This window comes from Miscanthus floridulus, chromosome 1 (genome assembly GCF_019320115.1).
Source record: "Miscanthus floridulus cultivar M001 chromosome 1, ASM1932011v1, whole genome shotgun sequence".
Lineage (NCBI taxonomy): Eukaryota > Viridiplantae > Streptophyta > Magnoliopsida > Poales > Poaceae > Miscanthus > Miscanthus floridulus.
In genome coordinates this window covers 138,355,183-138,381,567 of record NC_089580.1, presented here as the reverse complement: position 1 = coordinate 138,381,567, position 26,385 = coordinate 138,355,183, and the positions used below count along the sequence as shown (strand labels likewise).

Genomic DNA, 26,385 nt, shown 5'->3' with positions numbered 1-26,385 from the left:
TATTTTTTAAATAGCTAGGAAATCTATTAACTTTATTTGTAATTGTAATTTCAAATATATTATTAATTGAGAAAATGTGGATGCTTTTATTTATTTATTATTATTTATAACCATAACCGTGTAAGTTTAAATATGATATTATACCTTTTATTAGCTTTTAAATATGTAATGTATCTTTTATTAGCCTTTCTAGGCACAGGCTTCCAATCAAACAGACCTTCTTCTGACTTACCTGGTTAGGCAAAAATCATTAACTTTCTAGGCAACACTTTTTGCCAGACAATCCCTCTAGGTCTCTAACCAAACAGACCGCAGATGCGTTTCCTTGTGGTTGTATTGTTAGCTTCTCAAATCCAGACCAGGCGATGAAGCAAGGTAGGATCTCCTTCGTTAGAATCAGATCGAGCTTGTGTCCACCGTACCATATGCATGATCATGATCTGATTGATCACGGGCTCACGGCGCATCATCAGGTTGATTCGACAAAATCGCTATGCCATGCTTCGATGTGCGCTTGGCAATCCACTGTCGCTTGCCACGCGCGCGGATGCTCACAACTTGACAACCCGCTCTTGCCGCTGCCTTCCCACCTGTTGACCCTCCTCTTTGGTTCTGTACGTGCACCCAAGTCATGGTACGGTTGACCTTATATGAGTTTGTCACGCTCGGACAAAGGACGACGCGCGAGAAAAATAAAAAAAGGATGATGACATGCGAGAAAAAGCGACTTGTGGGTTTTAACATGATAAGGTAAGATAAAATAAGATTAGGATTCCTATTCGGATTGGAGAGATGTATATGGAAATTAAGATTAGGATTTCTATTCAGATTGGAGGGGTGTTTTTGGAAAATAAGATTAAGATTCCTATTGGAATTGAAGGGATGTATTCGGATTTTCGATCTTATATTTAGTAGAGGAAGAGATGGAGTTTGACTCTGACAAAAAATAACTTTTCAATTTTGATAGAGGAAATCAAGCGCTTTGCAATCGGACTCCGTATCGCACTAGGCAAGAGCTATTCTAACTCATATGAACACGAGTCATATATAAAAATCCGGACGGAAGAAACTTTCTATTGTCCGGTAATCAAAGGGAGACGAACAAAAAAAAAGGATGGACGAAACAATGGCAAAAAAATTTCTCTCTTTATTATTAGGGATAGATATGCATTTTTCTATAAACTTAGTCAAAATTAGAGACATTTGACTTATGACAAAGCTAAAAATGACTTACAATTTCAAATGGAGGGCATATGATTCAACATGTTCATATACTAGGTCCTTATGGTTTTAATTAGGGCTATGCTATGTGTTCGTAGATTCTCAGTTAACAATGTGTAGCCAACCAAAACAGATTGAAGCGTTAGTCATCTTTCATCTTCATCAATCATTTTCTCTGTCTTGCCTTCAAAGCGCACGATAATGTAAGCTCATGCCTGCCTTTCCCACCATCATGCCATTTTTCTGTTCTCCCATTGGTTATGCCACTCATTATTCATTCTCCACCTTCTGTTATTAGCAATGTCCTACCTCACTGCTCACCACTTCCCATCGTTGTCACCAGGCAAACCGCCTCACAAGAACACCCTTTATATATATAAAAAAAAAAACTTCAAAAGCCCTAATTTTGAACCATAACCCTATTCACCAGCCTCGCTGTTGACATTTTTCTACTCTAATGCAGCAGGCCCATGTTCAAACAAGTTGATGGAAATGGGGACTCTTTAGTCACTTGGAATTTACAACCAGTGTTCTTTGATTATGATGGGAAGCTATCTTGTTGCTAGTTTAGAGCTCCGCCTTCACTCTTAGGGCCTGTTTGGCACACTCACACCGGCTCCGGCTCCATCTGACGTGTGCACTGTAGTAAGGAGTAGTAAGGAGCCATTGGCCCTTTGTTTCGCTGACATTTGGCTTATACTGATGTTTATGCTGATTTATTATGAGAGAAAAACATTGTTCGTTCGGTGAAAAGTACTGCTGAAGTAATTCAAGCAAACAAGGCCATTAGCCTTTTTCTTTTTGCTTGACTGTCTCCTGGCTACAGTGCACCTACAATGTTAAAGTTGGAGAAACCATAAAACCACCGGCATAAATAAAAAGTAAATTTTATGCTACCATGGTACTATACTATGTAGTACAAAGTGGTAGGACATGTAGCCCATTTACATCCTAATATCCAACACAATGTTTGGTAAAGAGTGTGAAGGGTTAAAGTGGTTTTCACTTTCTTAAACATGTCAAACAGACATCTTTTTGAATTTGCTAGCCGTTGTCGGCCTAGCAAATTGTTCAAACACTTTGATGAAAACATATCCCTCAAACTAAAATAAATATATGCCTTAAAATATCCCTCAAATTTACTTAAAGCTTTCTCACTAGATAAATATATGCCTTTATTAATTTAGAATTGATGAAAACGTAATAATATATTTAAAACCATTTACTTGTCTTTCCAATACACATTAGGATCCCCACATGATCAAAGATTCCTTATGGAGAATCCATGGCTTCTTGTCATCTTACCATTACTAATTAGAGATTCCACATTAGTTCTCATGAAAAGCATTAGTAAAAAAGGATAAATCCTAAAACTTCTCACAAAAGTTAGAAAAATGTAGCCTTTAATTTGGTAAACAATAACCATCAACGTCAATAGTAGCCATTGGATCTACTCTATTTTATGAAAAATATAAACACTTTTGCCACTATGAAAAAATTTATAAAGTAACCCCTTAAATTTGCATCTAAGTTTCCCACCAATAAATTATGAAAAATAATTTAAAATAACCATCCCATTTGCATATAAATTATCCATGTCTGCCATTTTAAAAGATGGAATAAAATAACCCTCTAAGTTACCACCTTTGTAATTATAAAAGGTAGTGCAAAGTAACACCTAAATTTGCATGTAGAACACAAACATATAGAATTATGAAAGATAATATGAAGTAACACTTTTAATTTCTATCAAATTATCCAGTGCTACTATTATATATAATAAACTAAAATATCCCTCAAATTTATGTATAAATACTAATAGTGTATCAAATGTGGAGAAATGCTCCCTTAACAAAGCACATATCTATGACAATGAGGATTCACTCTAAATTATATTAATAATCCATGAAATAAGTTTTGTAAGTTATTCATATAATTCTTTGATATAACAAACGATACTAATGAATTATTTAAAATTATATTAATATCCATGACAAATAATTTATATAAATTGTTACTTAGATAAACTTATACATTTTAACTGAAATATTTGACATATCTATACTGATACTATAATAATAAAGCAATAACTACATATATATTCTTTAGGGAGAATTCTTTATTTGGCACTAAAACAAATCACTCTTCCGTATTTGGCACTGGAAATTTTGAACTTCCTTATCTAGCATCAACTTGAAAATTCCTTTCGTATATGGCACTTCCGTCCATTTGATGCACTAACGGTGTCAAGTGCCACCTAAAATAACATATATATCCTTCTATGTACCAACAGCATGTAGTGCCAGATAGGAAAAGAATAAATAGACATAATGTCAAATAAGGAAAGCACAAATATGACAAATATACTTGATGCACGAGCTTTACAAATCTAACCACATTGTCAGCATATCTACATAGAGATCCAGAAATCAAAACACCAAAGCAAGCATACAGAGACATTGAATAGGCTGACAAAAGGATTATCTCAATGAAGTGTTCAGATGGACATCCTAAACCTGAAACAAGATTATGAATGCATATGTCCCATTCTTAAACAAAGATTATCGATTTGTTAAGTAAACTTAAGAAATAGCTAGAATAACAGTATGTAATTTTATTCTAACAATCTAACAACAATAGTTCTGCAAATACCATACAATCACAATTCAAAGAACAACAATTCGCGCTTCCATTCCAAAACGTACGAAATCGATGAAAAGAAGAGCCACGGTACTCACTCTTCAGTGGCAGCGGAGCCTTCTCCACGACGGGCTCCGGCATCGCAAGCCTTCTCCACGACGGGTTTCCAGCCAATGCTCCTGGGAACTTCATTGTTGGCAAAGGCCTAGACAGGCTATTGTAGGAGAGGTTAAGCACCTCAAGCTCTGCCATGGCTGCAATTCTAGGAGGCACCTCCCCTGACAGCCCATTATGTGAGAAGTCAAGCGTATGCAACCTCCCCATGCCCCCAAGCCCTGCAGGGATCTGCCCAGCCAAGTAATTACAGGAGAGGTTCAGATACTCCAATCCCTTCATGGCAACCAATCCTTCTGGTATCTCGCCACGGAGCTCATTCCCAGACAGATCTATACCAGTAGCTGCCTGAAGATCATACCTCAAATCCAACTGCCATGACACCGTGTTCACAGAAGCTGACACAAACAATTGGGGTGGAAGCACAGTCTCCGATGGAGTCGCCTGAGCCTGGGCCTGACCACCTCCACCGTTAAGCACTTCAGTGACATTGAACCCACCATCTGGGATGAAACTTACAAACTTATTGCTAGACAAATCAAGCCACTGGAGCAGGGGAAACGAGAACATCCAGTCAGGTAGGTGGCCGGAGAGCTGGTTACCAGCCAGTGACAAGAACTTCAAGCTCAACCATTTCGTTACAGCACAACTGAGCTCCCCGGAGATCTCATTTCCTGACAAGTCCACCACCTCCAAAGACCTGCACCCAGCCAGCGGCAGCGGAATCTCCCCAGATATCTTGTTATTCGACAAATCTAGAACCTTGAGACTAGCTAGTGCGTCGAGCTCTGGACGCAGCGCCCCAGAGAGCTGGTTACCCCCAACCTGCAGGTACAGAAGCTGGAAGCAGCCTGCAAGTCCGGCAGGCACTGAACCGGACAACCGGTTATTCGACAAATCCAGCACCTACAAATAGGTCAGGTTCCCTGTTCCGGGAGGAATCTCCCCGGAAAGCTGGCTGTCCGCGAGAAACAGACCCTTCAGGCTCCGTACGGCTGCGATACCGACGGGGATCTCACCGGAGAAGCGATTGTGGGAGAGGTCGAGGAGGAGGAGGGTGGAGTTGTCGGGGTCGGCGACGATCCGCAGCGAGACGGCGCCAGAGATGGCGTTGCAGGAGAGGTCGAGGGCAGCAAGGCGCGAGGGAAAAGAGAGACGCGGGGAGAGCGGGAGGCGGAGGAAGTTGGCAGAGAGGTTGAGGGTGTGGAGCGCGGGGAGCGAGGACGACAGGTAGGTGGGGACAGCCCCTGAGAGCGTGTTGCGGGAGAGGTCGAGAACGAGGAGCGAGCGTGGGAGGGAGCAGGAGAGCTCTCCCGACAGCGCGTTGGAGGAGAGGTCGAGCATGCGGAGGCGGCGGAGGAGCGCGAGCGGCGCCGTGGGGAGCACGCCCGTGAGGTTGAGGCCCCGGAGCGAGAGCTCGGCGACGGAGGGCGCGGCGGGCGAGGGGGCTGGCGCCGCAGCGGGGTGGAGAGACACGCCGCGCCAGGACGGCGAGAGCGGGCCGCTCCAGGAGATGGGGCCAGCGCCGGCCGGCGAGCCCGCCCTGTCGCCACGTTCCCCGCCAGACCCGCGCCTCGATCTGCGACCATGGGGCGAGCTTGGCTGAATGTGGGGCGCCTCGAGCTGGGGGACCCGCCCCGCGAGTTCCTGGGCACCGGCGGCCGATGCCTCCTTTTTCCCGTCCTCATCTCCTCCGGCCTCCATTCTCTCTAGGGTTTCGGTTTGAGAGGTTTCTTTCAGAACAGAGGAGCGACGGGAGAAAGGAGCTCGGGGGAGAAGGGGAGACGGACTGCGCGCGACCAAAATAAACATGGGCATTTTGGTACATCCAGTGAAAAGCTGACATGGTCTTTCTAGTCAACTAACGGAGAGATGTCTGAAATAGACGGAAGTGCCATATACGGAAGGAATTTTCAAGTTGATGCTAGATAAAGAAGTTCAAAATTTCCAGTGCCAAATACGGAAGAGCGATTTGTTTCAGTGCCAAATAAATAATTCTCTCTATTCTTTATAAGAAAATTCAAACATCTTGAGAAGTGGATAGGTTAGTATCTACTAAAAAAGTGGTTATACCTTCCTAGTGTTTGATATTCTTTATAGGAAACAGTGATTATAAGGATTAAATATATTAGTGTTCTCTTGAGGTTAGAACCGTTAAGTCATCCAATATCTCACTTCAAGGTCCACCGCCATCTTGAACAATATGGTGCATGTTTAAATGGCCATTTATGCCATTGTTGTACTTAAGAATGCAACCTGAATCATTATTTTTAGTAAAATACAAAATAATTATTGATAAGAAATACAATAAGAAAAAGAGTTTCTAACGTAACTTGAGGTTAGAAAATTTGTAGTAAATAATAAGATCAAACTTGAAAGAAATGAAAATCTAGATTCATAATGTCATGAGACAAGAGCTACAACAAGATGCACCATGGTTATGCCTAATGAAGATTATAGTTAGTGCAATACCACATGTTTATGAACTAGCTAGTTTTGCTAATTAAACATAAAAAGTTTTGTATTTGAAGGAGACAAATATCATTCTTTTAGCTAGCTAACAAGTCCTTATGTACTGTATTCAAGATTTTATCAGTAACACCCTCATTTCACTCAATTGGTTTATATGTTGTTTGTAGTTACTACCGCTAAATTCGATGAGTTGAGACTTCAAGAAATGATAGCATGGCACATAAAATGCTTCTATGTTATATTTCAGGCCGGCAGTTTATTAGTAAGAAATCGATTCAAATTTTAATTTGCTTGACTTCCTAATAATCTTCTAGTTTACCCACTTGTGTCTTAAGCAAGAAGAATGTGCAACAAAATCAGTCATAAACGACGGAAGTGTGTTCCATCATCTAACTCGATCATTTCCTTGAATAGATGTCTAAGAGCACCTTATCATGAGCCTCTACTGCACGCGGCACAGGAACGGATCCAGCCTAACATGCCATTATTGATGTCACCTCTACTACACCATAGATAACTTCACATATGATCATCAATTTGCAATGGAAATCAGAGAAAATCATTGCTGTCACATGACAGCAATGAACAGGGCTGGCACGTACTACATTAGACGATGTGGGGGGCATAATGTGCCCCTGGCGCGGCACAACGTATAATGTGGGGGGCATGTGTGCGCTGGCACTACATTAGACGATGATGGCAACTAGCAGCCAAGCTATAATCACTAGGCCTAATTGTAATTGCAATTTGCATCGTTTGACTAATCATAGCCACTCTCTCAAAAGAGAAACCTCGAGTCCATTATATTTAGGACCTGGGAAGAGGGTCACTAGGAATCCACAGCGCTTTTGGTGCACCTTTATTTAAACTTGCCTCACGCTCGCTTGAGGCTTTGTCAATACCATCATTGCCAGTTACGTGGCTATTCGGAGAATTCCTAGTTTATCGCTCACGCGTGCAGCTTTGCTGGCTCAACTGGAGACAAGCTGCAATGTTCAATGCCGTGCCGGTCTTGGTTGCATCATACTGCCACTCGATTTGTTTTTTTTTTTTTTGGTGTGTGCGCGCTGAATTTTTTCTTTTTTTTTCCTTTTTAGAAAATAAAGGAAAATAATCCCAACATTGGAAGTTGCGTGCGAGGCAAATTTTTGAAGGAAGAAAAACTTTCGCAGTGGAGTGGTTCATTGAAGGGCACAAAAGCTGAAATTTGGCAGCCCATTGCCAGGGTGAATGCCACAAAGTTTGAGGGAAAAGCCTCTTTGGCTATCAATTCCTGCCAATTTGTTAATTTGAATACCCATAACATACCGTACATCTTATCCCGGCCGCCGCCGGGTCATGAGCATAATCATGTCGATGCAATTCTTGTTAGTTGATCTCCACCAATAGGCCCAATTGGACCCTTGGATCTGCGTCCTGATCGGGGGCGCCCAACCCTAATATGGTTGGTGGACCCCTATCGCACAGCACTATAAAGAGAGGTGGGGATCAAGGCTCTAAGAACGAGGTTGACCGGAGCCGATGTAACCACGAACAGAAAATCTAACCCGATCTAAAGAGGGTGCTGCCAATGACGGGAAGCCCCACCGACTCCGTCGTACCTCTGCATCGCCACTGGACCTCGTCTCCACCACGCTGGACTCCACCGCGCCGAGCTCCCTCGACACCGGCATCCACGAGGCTACGGCGCAACTGCGCCAGGGCGAACTAGAGGAACCCTAAGTAAGATGCTTACCCCCGATCTATGGTTTAGAGGCACTATTGTTTTTAACAATGGTACAAGAGCAAAGGTTACCGGTGTGTAGATCTAGTATGGGGTAAAGCATTGAAAAGAAATAAAAGAAAGAATAAGGGTTCGATCCGTTACGGATTAAAACCCTAACCCTAACCGGGTAAAAGAAAAGAGAAAAGAGAACAGAAGGGTGGCGGACGTCACTGACTGCCAGTCACCACCGCCACCGCACGGGGAAAGCTGCCGCACCGTCGTCTTCGCCGGCGCGCGGCAAGAAAAGATCAAAGGGTTCAACCGAACCCAAGCCGAAAGAAAAACGAATTGGGTTAATCCTAACCCTAACCCAAATCCCCAATCGGCTAAGAACCAAGAAGAAACAGACAAGAAAGCAGAGAACCGATTAAATCCAATTCGGATCTGAGAAGAAAGAGGATTTTCCTAACCCTAACCCTAACTGGGTGAAAGAAAGAAGAAGAGAGAGGGATTCGGCCTAGAAGAGAATCAAAGCCAAACCCTAAACCCGTGAAGACCCTCTGGGGAAGAAGAATAGTGGGTCGGATTCCGAACCCTAACCCTAGATCTAAACCCTTACCCCCAACACCGGTTCGGATAAGAGAAGAAGAAGATCCAAATCGGAGAAGAAGGGGGAAAAGGGGAAGGGACCAACCTCGCCGTGCGTCGGGCTAACCCATCGCCGGCGCGGGAGAAGAAGGACGAGCCGAGGGAGCTGTTTTGCCAAGGCTCGGCCAAGGGGGCGCCGCAGCTAGGCCGCTCGACGGCGGCACGCTCACCCGCTGGGGAGCGCGCACGCCGGCGAGGGGGCCGGCGACGGCGCCATGGCTGCCTGCTCCACCGCTTCGCTCGCTTGGTGCGCCGTGCGGCTGAGAGAGAAAGGCAAAGAAGAAATGGACTAGGGTTAAAGGGGGCCGGCCGCGCAGGGGAGCATGGTCTCGCCGCCACGAACGACGGCGCCATCTCTCTCTCTCGGCTTCGGTCGCTGCTCGTTGCTACTGCGTTGAGTGAGAAGGAGCATGAGCGTAGAGAGAGAAGAGGGAGGGGCGAATGACGCTAGGGTTTCAGCGGAGGCGCTGAGGTCGCCGTTTTGATCCACCGAGACGCGCGCGTGGCCGTCCGATCTGCATCAACGGTGCAGATCAAACGGGCCAGAATCAGGCCTAGGCGGGCGTGAGCAGGAGGCCGCTTTGCCGACCTAGGTCTAGGTTGCGACCTGGGTGCGGGCAGCGCGCGTGTGTGGGCTGCTGTGGCAGGCCGAGCCGCGCACTGCTGCTGCTGGGTCAGTACTGTAGCTGCAAGCCGGGCCATAATGAACAGTAAATAAAAGTTCCGAGTTTATTTTATTTTCAGAAGCAGATTTTGATGATATTTGTCTACTTTAAATATCTCTGTTAAAATTTGAACCAATGAGATAATTTTTCAGAGAATATTTGAAAAAAGTTTAATGCTTCTGAAAAATAGATAATGAATTTTTTCATGTTTCCGCTGCTAAAGAAGTAGTTGATTCTCCAGTTATTTTGAACCAACGTGATATTTAATTGGAGAAAAAGAGATTTTAATATGATTATGATGTTGTTATTTTCTAACCAACGTTGTTAATAACAATATCGTAATTTTAATGATTTTATGCATTAATTATATTTCTGCCCAACGGTGATGTAGAATTAGTGTATAAGAATAGTTGTATGTTTTAATTTTGACCAACGTTGAAATCAAGGCATGCAATTGTTGTTATTTTTATGTTAAGAAAAAGTTTGACCAGGCATTCATCTTGGCTGAGGTGAACTGGGTAGTCACCTCATCGTGTTTCACTGAGCCTGTGGCACTAGTGAGGGAGACAAACGAAGCTGATGCCGCTTGGGCAACTAAAGAGAGGGATTTTGAATCCCAAAAGATGTCCTATGACCTTGAGCATAGAAAGCGGGTCACTGTCAACAAGAAATGTTTGGCTGTGATAAAGAACATGATTAAGCCTGCAATTGTAGGCTCAATCCCAGAGTGTGACACGGTCACCGAGTACCACGATAGAATAAAGAGTAAGTTCACTGGCTCTTCAAAGACATATGCTACCCAGCTGATAAAGCAGCTGGTGACAGAGAGTTAATCTAGAAATGGTGGCATAAGAGAGCTCACGATGCGTCGTCGAAATTATGGCACTGTCGTTTAGGTCATATTTTGAGGGGAAGAATAGAAAGACTAGTTAAGAATAATATTCTTCCTTCATTAGAGCTCTCAGATTTAGAACAATGCAGAGAATGCATAAAAGGAAAGTATGTAAAGAAAATTAAGAAATATGACAAACGAAGCGCATAAATTTTACAGATTATTCACGCAGACATCTGTGGTCAGTTTTCTATAAAGAGTGTGGATGGTTATGATTTGTTCATAACATTCACAGATGATTACTCCTATTATGGCTATATTTATCCAATCAAAGAAAGAACAGAAGCATTGGATAAATTTAAGATATTTAAGGCAGAAGTTAAAATCCAACGCAATTTAAAGATTAAGATAGTCAGGTCAGACCGTGGAGAGAGTACTACGGTCGGCATACTACATGTGGCCAAGTTTCTAGACCTTTTTGTAAGGTTCTTACAGGAGAATGGCATAGTAGCCCAGTATTCTACACTGGGCGAACCTCAGCAGAATGGAGTAGCTAAAAGACTCAATCGTACCCTCATGGATATGGTGCGAAGTATGATAAGTTACTCCACCTTACCGTTGAGCCTGTGGATGAAGGCGTTAAAACCGCCATTCATATTCTCAATAGAGTACCAAGTGAGTCGGTGCCCAAAACACCATATGAGTTGTGGACAGTAAGAGTACCCTCACTAAACCACTTACGTATGTGGGGGGAGTCCTGCTGAGGCTAAAGTATTTAACCCAAATATTGGGAAGCTAGATCCCAAAACAGTAAGTTATCATTTCATTGGCTACCCAGAAAAGTCAAAAGGTTTTCGTTTCTACTGTCCAGACAGACATACAAAGTTTGTAGAAACGAGACACGCTGTCTTCCTAGAGGATGAAATGATGAGGGGGAGCATGGTAGCTCGAAAAAATGACCTTAAAGAGAAGCGGGTGTATGTGCCCACTCCGATGATTCATGAGCCATTTTTCTCACTACCTGCTGTCGCTGCACCAATAGTGCAAGATACTGTGGTGTCAGCACCTATTGTTATTCCGCCTGTGGCAACAATGAATGACGATGAGGAACCTGTTCTTCAGGATCCTGTAAAACCTATTGCCACACATAAGGGGGAGCAACAACAGCCTCAAACAGAAGATGTGCCAAATGTAGAGGCCCATAGAAGGTCTCAAAGAGTTAAAAAATTAGCTATTCCTGCTGACTATGAAGTATACAACACTGAGAAATTTCAAATGGAGGATGATCTCACCTCATTTGAAGAAGCCATGAGAACTGATCATTCATCATAGTGGGCTTGAGGCCATGGAAGATGAAATGAAATCTATAAATGCCAATAAAGTTTGGGACTTGAAAATAATTCCTAAAGAAGCCAAAACAGTAGACTGTAAATGGGTCTACAAAACAAAACTTGACTCTCAAAGAAATATAGAGAGATATAAAGCGCGACTTGTGGCAAAAGGCTTTACGCAAAGAGAAGAGATTTATTACAATGAGACCTTTTCTTCAGTCTCATGTAAAGATTCCTTCAGAATCATAATGGCATTAGTGGCACATTACGATTTAGAATTATATCAGATGGATGTAAAGATGACATTTCTCAACGGGGACTTGAAGGAAAATGTTACATGACACAACCAAAAGGTTTTGTCATGGAAGGAAAAGAACGAATGGGATGCCACCTAAAGAAAGGTTTTTTCATGGAAGAAAAAGAACGAATAGGATGCTGCCTAAAGAAATCCATTTATAGATCAAAACAAGCTTCAAGACAGTGGTACTTGAAGTTTAATCAGATAATAAGAAATTTTGGGTTTAAAGAGAATGTTGAGGACAATTGTGTCCATGCAAAGTTTAAGAATGGGAAGTTTATCTTCCTTGTCCTGTATGTGGATGATATCGTACTTGCTAGTAGTGATGTCAGTCTACTACTGGAGACAAAGAAGTTTTTGTCCTCAAAATTTGATATGAAAGATCTTGGTGAAACTTCGTTCGTTCTAGGGATTGAGATTCACCGAGATAGAAGTAAAGAGGTATTAGGACTGTCACAAAAGGCATACATAGAAAAGATATTAAAGAAATTCAGTATGCACAAATATAGTCCCTCACCTGCTCCTATAGTCAAGGACGACAGATATGGGGATTTTCAATACCCCAGGAACCAGTATGAGATCGATCAAATTGAAAATTGTTCCATATGCTTCAGTTGTTGGAAGCTTGCAATATGCTCAAGTATGTACGTGCCCTGACTTGGCATTTGTTACCGGGTTATTTGGCAGATTCTAGAGCAATCCTAGAATAGAACATTAGAAATTAGTAAAGAAAGTCTTGCGTTATTTGCAAGAAACGAAAAGTCTCATGATGACGTACAGAAGATCTGATTCACTCCATATAGTGGGATATTTAGATTCTGATTATGTGGGAGATGATAGAAAATCCATGTCTGGATATGTATTTACTCTCGCAAGGGGAGCTATTTCATGGAAAAGCTCAAAGCAAACCGTCACTACATCATCCATAATATATACCGGGTTTGTAGCGTGTTATGAGGCAACGGGGCAGGTGAACTAGCTAAAGAAGTTCATACCCGGTTTGAAGGTGGTTGACGACATCTATAGACCACTTAAGTTACACTGCGATGATAATCTGGCAGTACAGTATGCTCACAACAATAAGTCAAGTGTGCTGTCAAACACATTGACATAAAGTATTATGTTGTAAAAGATAAAGTCCGGGATCATATCATAAGTCTTGAGCATATAAGTACCGAAAAGATGCTCGTGGATCCGCTTACAAAAGGCTTACCACCCAACGTATTCAGAGAACATGTAGCTAGCATGGGTTTAGGGGAAAGCCTATAATTCCTGGATAAAAGAAGGCCCAAAGTTAAGTATCTATTTCAAAACAGAGTGGTGTGTTGTAGCTGTTGAATCTATCGGCAATTGACCGTAATGATGAAACATGCTCTATGCGCTAATCTGTAATGGAATGAACAAAAGTAAATGATATGAAATTAAAAGATGGTAGTGAGATTAAGGGGGGGAATGTTAGTTGATCTCCACTAATAGGCCCAATTGGACCTTTGGATCTGCGCCCTGATCGGGGGCGCCCAACCCTAATATGGTTGGTGGGCCCCTGTCGCAGAACACTATAAAGAGAGGTGGGGATCAAGGCTCTAATAACGAGGTTGACCGGAGCCGATGTAACCACGAACAGAAAACCTAACCCGATCTAAAGAGGGTGCTACCAGCGATGGGAAGCCCCACTGACTCCGCCGTACCTCTGCATCGCCACTGGACCTCGTCTCCACCACGCCGGACTCCACCGCGCCGAGCTCCCTCGACACCGGCGTCCACGAGGCTACGGCGCAACTGCGCCAGGGCGAACTAGAGAGACTCTAAGTAAGATGCTTACCTCAATCTACGGTTTAGAGACACTATTGTTTTTAACAATTCTATCTCTCTCACTTGGAAGCGAAGAAAGAGAAAGTTATCATACGTACAAGACCATATATCTGTGTTTGTGTGCATGGAGTCAACGTCATTATATTTCTCTATCCGCCGCCTAATAACCCTATTATTCCTCTGTCGTGTTGTCACACGTATATGAAATTTTCTAAACCGTATGGGGACAACTTAAGGCTACCGAATAGGTTATCCTCCCTATCTCCGGCCAATAAGATTCCAGCGAGTTTGAAATTCGAATTAGCTCAGGAAAATGACGTGACAGATACTTTCTTCTTCTTCTTCTTCTTTAAAAAGCAAGTTTTATTTGCCGCCTTTGCACTTTTCAACCTGCTCCATATAATAACAATTTTCAGACACAGACTCTATCCCGAGAAAACTAAAGCATTTGCATCATTAGATGATTCAAACATGCCAAAAGTATATAATTAAAATTTCATCCACCTACTTGACTGCTTGGTGAATAAGAATTTATAGAAGCTCGGCGATAGAATTTAGAAACTCTACGTAATGTATTCCCATGAGAAGAATAGTACAAATCAGAAAGTTCTTTTGAAGTTTATACACAAATCCTCTCAAGATGTGAAAAAGATATATATATCTTAAAAGTTATCGTAATAGACAAAAACATTTGACCATTAATTTGGTAGATTCTAATAGTCACTAATAATAATAACAATTAATTCTCCAATGTTTTCTTGAAAATTACTCATACTCCTATGTGTCACCGTGGAAAATACTCTAAAGTAGTAGAACCCCCTAAATCGATACCCAAATTACCCACGTATCCCTAATGAAAATAACCAAAATGAACCCCTTTCAATCTTCATCTAAATTGCTCATATATCACATTCGATTTGACCGAGCCCGAGTCCCCGATGTTTTTGAGATATTTTGATGACGGAACCCGTGTTAACCGCCACTAGGAAAAACCTTGTTTTCGAAACCGATGAACATATCACATTCGATTTGACCGAGCCCGAGTCCCCGATGCATATAGAGACGTCGATCCGGTTCCTGTAAAAATCAGTCTCGTGAAAGGGGTTCACGGGCATACATACCTGGCTCTCGCTGGAAGGGAAGGCGCGGACGCGACGAACAGGTCTGTTGGGCAATGCGATGGCGGGGCAATGGCCCAGGTTTGCCGGCGGCATGTTAGGCCTGGGCTAGGGACAGGCAGGGGGTGGGGGGGCAGAGCACTATAATTCGTATCGTGGATTATTTATTGCTGACTGGTTTGGTGTGAGAGAAAAATATTGTTTTTAGTTAAAAATTTACGATCATTTACGAGTAAGCGAACAAACTGATGGAGAGGCGATGTGATGGGGTCATGGGGACGATGACTCGGCGGGCTGATGCGAATTTGGAACGGGACGCGAGCCTATCCACAGAGGTGTCAGCGTCCACGTGTTGCTCGACACGTTTCAGTGAGGAGCCCAGCATACTGTTCCAAATCCAACTTCGAACTGCTCAGGTTTGGCATGTGACGCCGTACTCAGTAGTAATATGCTTTTATAGTACTCTGAAGCTCGTTTTGGAACGCACCAGTTCTACAGAAAGTTCAAATGCATGGAGACATCACATCAAATCTTACGATATGTGTATGGAGCATTAAATATAGACGAAAAAAAATTAATTGCACAGTTTGGCTAGAAATCGCGAGACGAACGTTTTAAGCCTAATTAGTCCATGATTGAACACTAATTGCTAAAAAAACGAAAATGCTACAATAGTCAAATTCTTAAATTTCGTAAACTAAACATAGCCTGAAAATTCAGGGGTAAAAAAAGAAGAAGAAGAAGATTCTAAAGAGGTCATGCTCAAGCCATGACATGGGAAGTTTTCCAATGTAGGGCCGAGTTCACATCCTCTATGGCTTTGGCCTCTGGGGTTTTACAGGTGAGTCGATTGCTTTTGTTTTGCTGTAGCGCCAGACGGAAGAACGGAAGCTTCTGAACTGGGTGGCTCTCTAGAGATAGATCAGCAGCGTCGTCTGCAGTCAGGAAGCTCAGGACAGCGGCAGCTGGTAACTGCACAACATGGGGTGTTGGTGCTGCATTGCATTGCCACTTGCCACTCAGATATTTGTCTCGCCATCCGTATCCGCAGGGCAGGGCGAGCGCATGTGGTAACACAGTGCGGCACTTCGGCAGCGAAATGCCACGGCCAAGGCAAGCATTGAGGCCACTTCTATCCATTTTACTCCTACTCATATCAATATCGCCGGGCCATGTTAGAAACAGGGAGATGCGCAACCCACACCGAAATGTATCCATCCATCTTGTTTATACATCACTAGCAAGCACGAGTACTCTACTAGCAGTAGTATGTAGTTGTTGATTACAGATCAACAGATCACTGTACACTTGCTTCCTTCCTCTCCCTGTGTTGCCTCAAATCAAATGGCTCAACGAGGAGAAGAGGAACCGGAACCAAGATTCGAGTAGCCTTCTACTGCGGCTTCGCCGGCGGCGACCCGCTGGTCTCACCGCCGCCGAGCCCGGACTCCAAGTCGCAGTCTTGGTTCTGCTGCTGCTGCTGCTGCGCCGGCGTCGGCGCGGGCGTGGCGCCGCCGCCGCAGCCCAGCAGCCGCCGTAGGGCGGCTACTCTAGCCGCCTCCACGACCGCCGCGACTCCGGCGATGGGCCCTGCGACCGTCACCTGGGGCGCCTGCGGCAGCGTCACCGGTGGCGGTGCCGCCGGCGCCGGCGCGGCGGCGCCCCGGGTGCTGACGGCGTCCTGGGAGCCGAAGAAGAGGACGTTGGTGGGGAAGTTGGGCGACTCCGGGTCCGCCTCGGGCGCCCGCGCCGGCACGGGCTTGCCGTCGTCCTCGGCGACCGCGCAGCGGCACAGCGGGCAGGTGGAGTGGGACCGCAGCCACATGTCGACGCACTCCACGTGGAAGGCGTGGCCGCACCGGGGCAGCACGCGGGCCGCCTCCCCGGGGCCCACCTCGGCGATGCACACGGCGCAGTCCGCGGCGGGTCCCCGGCGCCCACCTCCTTCCTCGGCAGCGCCGCGATGGCGGCCTCGTCCATGCCGCCGCCGCCGCCGTGGCACCCCGCGCCCGCGAACACGAAGCGGGGGTGGCCCCTGTCGTGGCGCTCGCTTCCGCCTCCGCCTCCGCCGCCGATGCCGCCGATGGTGGGGGCGGCGCCGCGGTACCGCTTGGCGCAGAGGAAGAGGTAGAAGCAGATGACGAAGGTGATGAAGATGGCCGCCGCCGCCGCCAGCATCGTCGCCGCCGCCGCCACGGAGGTGCCCGTCACCGCCATCAGGGCGTCGGCTCCAGATCCCCTTTTCTCCTTGTCTTGCTCCTCCTCCTCCTCCCAGGAAGCAGGCTGTTCCCCAGCTTTCTTGGCTGGCTAGGACTGGCTTGGCTCTATGCTGGGTTCGGTTCCTGGGCGCGGTGGAGGCCGGCGGCGGCGCGCTCTGAGAGTGGGAGTGGCTACTAGCTAGCTAGCTAGTGGGGGAATTGGGGAATTGGGAAGAGTCGGAGAGGGCTCTGGCGTGTATAAATACGGAGTGATTGGGATGGGGAAGGAGGAGCGTGTGTGATTTTGGATTGCAGGTGGAGGTGGGTTTGGAGGGACGAGGGGAGACGTGGAGGAGAACAGCGACGCTGGCTGTGTGGCAGGCCGACTAGCGGTCACTTTAGTAGTGCTGCCTCGGTCAAAAAAGAAGTAACCTTTACATTTATTCTAAATTAATTATTTTATGGGCATGTTTGTTTGTGCGGTTTCTGTCACATCAAATATTTAGATACATAAAGTATTAAATATAGTCTAATTACGAAATTAATTACACAACTTGCGACTAATTTGTGAGACGAATCTTTTAAGTCTAATTAGTTCATATTTTGACAACGTGGTGCTACCGTAAACATATGCTAATGATGGCTTAATTAGGCTTAAAAAATTCGTCTTGCAAATTAGTCTCCATCTATGTAATTGATTTTATAATTAATCTATATTTAATGCTCCTTACTAGTATCTAAACATTCGATGTGACATGAATTTTAGGAGCGACCAAAGAACCAAACATCCCCTGTATCTGATTAAGTCCATAGATAAGATTGTATATATTTTTAAAGAATTAATATTAGTTTTTATTTTGTTTGTACCAGTAAACACGTTTGTGCTTTCCAATAGGCCTTTACACATCTTCGTCTTGGGATTGATATCGTATTGTGACTGGACGGACGTGTGTTGTTTTAACCTATATGGGTACTGGAGGCTTAGATATCTATCCAATTAACTATGGCATGCATTTAAATTCATTTTGAGATAAGACTCAGCATCGTGCATAAAACAATCTTCTCTAACTCCTACCACAGGCACATGAGAAAATAGCAAACCATGGAAACACTTTGTATTCTAATTTGTTTGAAATCAGAGCATGGGAGAGATTAGGTTTGTCGGATCCCATTGGACGGTTGTGAGTGATGACATATCAAGAAACCTTTCTCCCTTTATATCATTAATATATATATATATATATATATTAGCAAACATGCGACCTGGAATTGAATTGGTTCAATACCAAATCAGGCTTGGTATTAAAATTGGACACGATACAAATTTTGTTGTTTGGATGCGCATTGAATTGGATGTTGGAATTTCGGAGGGATGCCAGGCATGGGGAAGAAGGGAGGAAGGGGCATCGGAGCGGAGGAGCTCGTCACCCAAGAGTGTTGGGGGCGGAGGAAGAGAGTTAGTGGCCGACGATAGAGGAGGGAGAGGAGCATCGGGAGGAAAGAGTGTTGTTGCCTAGGAGCGTCGGGGCGGGGGAACCGGGTCGGCGGCCCACGACAAAGGAGGGTTGGGGCAGATGAGCATTGAGTGGGGATGGAGGAGCGTTTGGGCAAAGTAAGAGAGTCAGTGACGGGCCATTGGAGAGTTGGGTGGAGGAGCGTCGGGCCTAGGCGGAGGAGCGTCGGGCCTAGGCGGAGGAGCGTCGGGTGGCTATTGAATGCCGAACAATATGGAGGTGGATGACTCAGTATTGAAGATGAGGGGTTGCAAGTGTAGAGAATACCACTTGGTATTGGGGTCCATATAATTCCAATTTCAAATTCTGAACCATCCAAATAGTTACATTTAGAGGTAGCCAACACCAATTCTAAATTCTCAAGCTGAATATCTACATCCAAACAAGGTATAATATGTATTAGAATCGGACTCATACCGTCACTGGATGCACAAAGACATGCGGTTTTGACTCGTATAAGCGCTGGTCATGAGTCAGGCTCAGACGAGACAAGAAAGGTAATGACACTGTGAAAAGTAAGAAAGAGGGATAGAAGAATTGTTTTGCTCTCTAATATTAGGTATAGACTATGTAGCGTGCTCATGCGTTGCTACGGGATAACTAACAATTTATACTAAAAACACACGGATCGCACGATAAGATAACAATACTGTTAAATTAAATACCAACGTTAAAGTGACATTTAATCCAAAAAGTAAAGTTTATGAATTTAACACAATCACGGAGTGCGCGGCGTCGCTGGCTCACAAACTCTAAAGCTTCCAGAGATTGGGTCGCATCCAACCTAGAGCCTCGGAACCCTGCATCTTTTCCTGGACGGGCTTCACTTCGGATGCGCCGGTAGCAATATCAATGATCTCCAGTCGATGGACCAAGTCGTATGGATCCCCATACAATGGCTCAGACATGTAGATTTTATTCTCCTTGTACTTGGATACACCTGTTCCACTGAAGCTTTCATTGAAATATTTAGACACAAATAGTGTCTGATCACCGATGTCCCTCACCCTGGACCACTCCGGCGTACGGTCGTGGAGGTTGCACTTCTAGATCGCGCTGCTGTAGGTGAAACTCTCTGTCTCGTGGAATGGGCTCACCGTGGCACCCACAATGTGTAGCTCACCGTTTGATTCCAGGTAGCTATGGTGGCAGAGCCCCGTAGGTGGCGACAGCGATGGCAGCAGCGTCGCGGTTGGAGTAGCGCCGGTGGCGTTGCTGCTGCAGATGGAGATTTCTCTAGTGCAGTCGATCGCTAAGAACTTGTCTTGGCAGTGGACGATGGACCCCACGAAGAACTCCGGTTTGGTGTCGAGCAGCGTCCATGCGCTGTCGACTCCAACCCGGCAGAACGCGACCTCCGTGGAGCACCTAAGCATGGCCATGGCCACGCACTCACGGCCGGTGACGTCAGGCAGCGCCGAGAGCACGATCTCACGGAAGAACACGTCCCTCGTGTCTTCTAGCTTGATGGCTCTACCTGCGGCATTCGCGTCCCCGTAGCCGTTGGTGGGATGGAGGACCCACTGGCCATGGACCCTAGACAAGCGTTCCGATGAGGACACCGCCGCGATGTGTTCGCCTGCTGGCGGGAGCTCAATGTGGGGGGCACGGGCACCGGCGAATGGATTCTGCAGCATCACAGACACCGCCTCGTCCATGAGCGCTAGCCACTCACACGAGGAGCCGCACGCCGCCTTGCCACGCACGTCGGGCAGCATCTTGGACAAGACCTTCTTCTCTAGGACGCAGTAGAAGCCAACGCAGTCCGAGTCGGAGTCGAACGGGAGCAGTAGGAGCGGCCCGAAGGTCACGAACGGGACGACGGCGCGCCATGGGGAGCAAGCAGATCGGAAGGACGCCACGTCGTGGCCTGATGCGAGACGCTGCCCGATGGACTCGAGGAGATCCTCTGGCAGGCCGGATCTCCAGTCAGGGAGAAGTAGGGACCTTCTCTTGGTATTAGGAGGTTGAGCCATGAAAGAAAGATGACATCAACTATGGTTCACGCAAGAAACAGCAAGCGGGGCGATGAAACACGTGAGCGTGAAACCAAATGAAAGGAGAAAAATATGTCCCTTTTGCAAATGCAAAGAGGGAAAGTAATTAAATGTAGGCAGATTTGGCAAGGTTCTCAGAAATGCAAAAATATTCTTTTTGTTTTAATTCTCTTTCCTTTTGCTCGTTGCCATGTATGCTGGTGCATGCAAACATGCAATGTGTATATGGATAGCACAATAATTTTCTACTTCCTATTTTGCCGTGATTCCTCTATCACATGACAGGCAATATTCAATCAAGGAGAATAGCACACTTCCTATTTTAGCCATATCAAAGAGATATTGTGGGATCGCAGGCGTGGGCAGACGGACGAACCAAAACAAATATCGCACAAAAAAATGTCTACACTTTGTTCTTTTTAGTTATAAGAGATAAAAGATATACAGGAGATATAAAAATATATTTCCTCAATCAAAAAATAACCGTGCATCTCACTATTCAAGTTGTAACGTGTTTATATACCTAGCTATTATCTAATATAATTCTTCTTTCATCGTAAAAAAAAAAGAAGTCAAACTTTTGAGTTATATAAAAATTCCAATACTTATAACGCGTAATGATTACCATCAGATTAATAATGAAATAATAATATATATTAGGAGAACAAATATTAATAACTTATTTTTATAAATATAGATGACTTAAAAAGTTTGATGCCGAAAAACGAGATGTGTAGTTATTTGGGAATAAAAAGAAGTATACATACAGAGACAGAGGGTAGAGATAGAGGTTAAAATTAAGATAGTTTGAGTCAGGAAAAGTTAAGAAGAGCGCAGGCTGTAGACCGAAGGCGAGAGTGTTGAAAAATCTACGAAGCTAGCTGACGAGATGGGCGTGTGACTGTGACTGTGACTGTGACGTGCCACTGCGAATGGGTGCTGGACCATCTTGGTCAGGCAGGTTCTCTGCAACTGGACCGCTGCTTCCACATTTGCATTTTTCAGGATATAGGAATATCTTCATCTTGGCACAATCCTTATCAGGGCCAGGTACTCCGTAATCCTTATCAGGGAAGACACGAATTCAGATAACTACTACTATAACCTTCACGCTGCATCGGATTGCATTCGATTTCCCAGCTAGCGATCTTATAAACCATGCAGTTCAATTTTATAGAAAAATTCACTATTCGTGCACAAAAACCACGACATTTTAGTAGACGACGATGTCCCGTTGGCCGTACAGTACTATACATGTTAAGTGAGAACAAGGCGGCACTGCACCCACCGGACACCAGCGAGGGGAAATACGTACACGAGGGACCTTGGATTTGACCAATCCTCGTTTAGTTTCGTACGGACAGAAAGAAGGCACTTCTTTCTTTCTTTCTTTTTTTTGTTTTTGTTTTTAAAGAGAACTCAAGAAGACATATTTGGATAAGCACAGAGAAAGACTGAGCAGCGACCTGAGGTTGGGGGGAACCTGCAAATAATTGTGCAGCACTCGGGAAATAAAATAAGAAGGCGCTATGCATGCACTGTTTTTCTTCTTCGGCTGCTAATCTCTCCAATGAAGACTTGCGTAACCAATCCACTCCAGGTCAGGCGAATTGATAACGCAATCCGGAAGCAGCCCATATGACTATATGAACCATGATTGATTTGAGGATCAGAGTATATAAATAATGAATGACCCACAACCACAGAGAGAATCTCTCTTCTTATATGTTACCTATACATGTCAGTCATCGGTAGCTCTCTCTATAAAAAATGTGCGGCTGCCATGAAATAGTTTTCCTTTATCCATTTTCCTCTCTCGCATTGGATAGGAGCACAGCACTGTCGTTACCGTACTTAGAATTAATGAAATTACATTTATTATTACAAAACCCAAGATGTTTGTATTCGTAGGTGGTATACAATTACCACGCACAACCGTGGGCACTTGCTCTTGCATGTCTCTGCGAAAATCGGCCATAACCAGCCAAGACAGTTTTGGAAGACTAGGCCATCCATCGGTCCGTCGAACGCCCACCCAAGAGAGGACCCATCCGGGCAAGCTGTTGTAGAGCTACCCAGTTAATCATGACTATGAGAGCATCTCCAAATGTTTTTCTTCTTCTTCAACTCACCTATAATTGTTTTTAGAGGTCAATGACGTGGGTTTTAAAAATTCCATTAAGTCCGGGAGTTCTCGTAAACTCATTATCATTTGGAGAGACATTTGAATAAAATAGCTCAAGGCTCAAGTCAATCCACAGGCGCGAATCCGGCCATGGCGCTAGCAGCCACCGTGCAACGCAAGCTTGCGCCTTGCCCGACCTCCACATGTGTTACTGAGCCTTGGAGCCGGGCTTCTTTTCCTTGCAGGGAGCCTGCTGGCGATGCCAATAATGTCACGGCCGCACCACACGCCGCCACGGCTGGACCTCATCAGTCATCACGCTCGCGCACGACCGGCACCTCACGAACATACCGCGGCCTTGGGGCGCCTGCGCCGGAGCTCATCACTGGCACACGATGCGCAGGCACCACGCACACTTGCGCGTGCCTCGGGCGACCGAGCTGCGCCGCGTCCTGCCTTTCGGGCATCTTGCCGAACACCCTACGAGCACCGTCGCCCGGCAGCAGTTTCAGTTTTTTTTTCTTTCTTAGCGGAGCAACAGTCTCACCTACACTACACAGGCCGGAAAAGCTTGTCAAGTGTCCCCGGAGCCGGAGCGGAAGCCAGACCAAACTGGCGCCTGCACAAACGGCAAAGGAGGACCTATCCGGCATCACGTTTTCGGATCCTTTATCCGGCACCACGTTTCCCGCCGCGACGGACGCTGGTGAGCTACTCCGCCCCGGAGCAGGACGGTGCGCGCGGGGCCGCTCAGAGTTCAGACGCCGCCGATCGCTCGCCATCCGGTCCGGCTCCGCACCAGAGTTTCTAGTCTACTCCTACGCGCTAGTACCCGCCACAAGACCGTGGTCCTTGCCGCGCCTTTTCCACCCTTTTCGGCTTTCCCGTGTCCTTTTTCTTCTCCAATTCTCCCACAATTTACCACTGTCAGTGTCATGTCTCACGTACCTACCCACTCCTCCATACTACTCCATTGATGATACTTATGAGTTATCCAGTGGATTGTGCGGCATCCGTCTTTATCTTAATTTCCTCTCTCGAATCAACGTCTGACTTTACGTGTGAACTTGCCGCGTATGAATGCAGAGACTTTAAATTTGTCTGGGCACAAAAGCTAAGGGATGTTTAGTTGTCCCTTTTAAATTTTAGTCGATGTTCCATCGGATATTTGACACATGCATGGAATATTAAATATAGACTAATTACGAAACTAATTACATAATTTGCAAGACGAATCTTTTGAGCCTAATTACTCCATGATTTGATAATGTTTGCTACAGTAAACATATGCTAACGACAGATTAATTAGGCTTAAAAAATTCGTCTCGTGAAGTACCGATGGATTATGTAATTTATTTTTTTATTAGTATCCGAATACCCCATACAACATTCTCACGACACACCTCCTAAATTTTAGTAGCTGCATCCAAACAACCCCTGAGATAGCAGTGTACTCCTGCTTTTATGTAGGAAATGGTTTCGGTTTCGCAGCTAATCTTGAAATTCTCCACGGAGGTTTTAAACCCTCTTTTAGTTCAAGACAATAATTGGGTGTAAACCCTTTTTTCAATCAACACACATAATCACATCATGGGATTAGATTAAACCCGGCCTTCTGAAACCGAGCACTATAGCTTCTGAAGAAGGACACTGACAGGAGTGGTGTTCCATCGTCTTATCTTTTGGGCCTTATTAGAGAATGTTATTGGATCGTCTAAACGGGCCAGCACGTGAGACCTCTCAGTCCCCCTAATAGCCAGAGCCAGCCCGTCAGCGTGAGCCCACACGAGATGCCGCTTCAAGTCGTACTGAATGCGTGTGTATTGCCCACAAGGCCGCAACTGATCTCTGAATGCTTTGGACGGTTTGGCCTCCATTCTTGTGTTCAACTCACAGTTTAGAGGGTACGGATATTTTCCGACCGTATTCGAAACCAAATCCGTTTAGAGGGGTTGAGATCTGTCCGTATCCGAGTCCAGATATCCAACATCCGATACCGTATCCGTATCCAAATACTCAAATCGTATATTTATGATGTCGATATCCAATCGTATCCTATCCGACATAGTTGACACTATCCGTATTCGAATCCGAATCCGGACAGAAATATAAAAACAAATGTAATATCGGTGATATCCGTCCATATCCGATCCGTTTTCATCCCTATCATCATACACTCCACCCTACAAGCATCTCAAGCCAGCTGACGTTATACGTGACGTGAATTGCATTGGTTGTCCACAGTGCAAAGAAGCGTTATTATTTTCTTCATTGCTAGAGAACTTTGTGTAATTTTGTATACCCTTTTTCATTTCTTTCTTCGCTTCTTGAACTCCTTTGATGTACTTTTGGCTTTCTTTGATGTGCTTTTGGCTTTCTTTGGAGAGCGAGAAAACGAGACGGAAGAATCACTTTGTTCTTTAATATTGGATATAGATGTAGCGTACCTAACATAACGGTAAACCACACTATTTGAAGAGTCAAACTTTTTAGTTTGACAAAATCAATAACAATATACTAATATTTATAATGTGTAATGGTTAGTATTAGACTAATAATTAAATATATTTCTGTAATATATATTAGGAGATATAAATATAGGTACTATTTTTTTTATAAATTTTGAAAAAAGTTTGATTTCAACGAGATGTGTAGTTATTAGAGATGTGCCGTTAATTTTGGAACGAAGGAAGTATAAATATCGAGATAGATCTCCAAATTAAGACAGTTTGAATTACGAGAAGGTAAGAAGAGTGCTGACTGTAGAGCGAGGACGAGAGTGCTGAAAAGTCTACGAAACTGACGAGATGGTCGGGTACGTGACTGTGACTGCAACATGTCACTGCGAATGGGTGCCGGACCGGACTGAGATCCCGAGCAGTTGCTATTGCTACGGCAACTTATGCAGTCGGACGTTTTCAGCCTTCCGATGATCATCCGACGGCCCAAGACTAACCAATCCACTCCAGGTCAAGCGAACTGATAACGCAATCCGGAAGTTGGATGCACGCAAGCAGCCCCCAGCACCATGAAGCATGATTGATTCGAGGATCAGAGTTAATAATTGAATGACCCACAGCCACAGAGAGAATCTCTCTTCCTAATGTTGTTATATTATATATATATATATATATATATATATATATATATATACACACGATCGGGGTACCTAATAACGAGAAGCGAACTCGGAATTCAAAATTCGAATTTTAAATTCACGAGTTACTATTTATAGCACTATTCAAATTCAGATTCACTATTCAAATTCGCGGTTACTATTCAAATTCGGGATATGAACAGTGCCCGAGCACTCACCGGGAGTGGCTCAACCACTTCACTATTCAAGGCAAGTGTCGCTTTCAATCTCAAATATTTTATGCACGCTGGATGAGCGAGCGCTCAATTAGTGAATATAAATATTGATATGTCGCTTTCGCGCGTGAATATTTTATTGACTCTGGCTGAGCGAGCAAGTGATTAGCGAATATAAATATCGATATGTCGCTTTCGCGATTAGCTAATCTTGTGCTTAGTGAATATGCTTATGCGGATTATTTCTAAGGATCTTCTGTAGGCTGGCGAGACCAAAAATTCAGCCGGTCGTGCGTACTATGCTTGTGACAGTCCTACTCGGTACTCACCGTATGCATCACTAACTTGCTTCAGAACTAGACTAACCCGGTCTACTCCCTTGC

The 26,385-nt window shown here is 44.7% G+C and overlaps 1 protein-coding gene and 2 pseudogenes across 1 annotated transcript; all 3 read right to left on the bottom strand.

Moving 5' to 3' along the window:
* Positions 1-3,840: 3,840 nt before the first annotated feature.
* On the bottom strand, positions 3,841-5,663 carry LOC136464069 (leucine-rich repeat receptor-like protein FASCIATED EAR2; annotated as a pseudogene).
* A 10,383-nt stretch (positions 5,664-16,046) lies between these two features.
* On the bottom strand, positions 16,047-17,511 carry LOC136495204 (E3 ubiquitin-protein ligase EL5-like; annotated as a pseudogene).
* A 2,103-nt stretch (positions 17,512-19,614) lies between these two features.
* LOC136464057 (uncharacterized) lies at positions 19,615-20,544 on the bottom strand. The gene has a single exon (XM_066463024.1). The coding sequence runs from the start codon at positions 20,542-20,544 to the stop codon at positions 19,615-19,617; it is 930 nt and encodes a 309-aa protein (XP_066319121.1).
* Between the last annotated feature and the right edge of the window lie 5,841 nt (positions 20,545-26,385).

Excerpts from the sequence above, each read along its gene's own strand:
- LOC136464057 (XM_066463024.1), bottom strand. The coding sequence starts at position 20,544 with ATGGCTCAACCTCCTAATACCAAGAGAAGGTCCCTACTTCTCCCTGAC.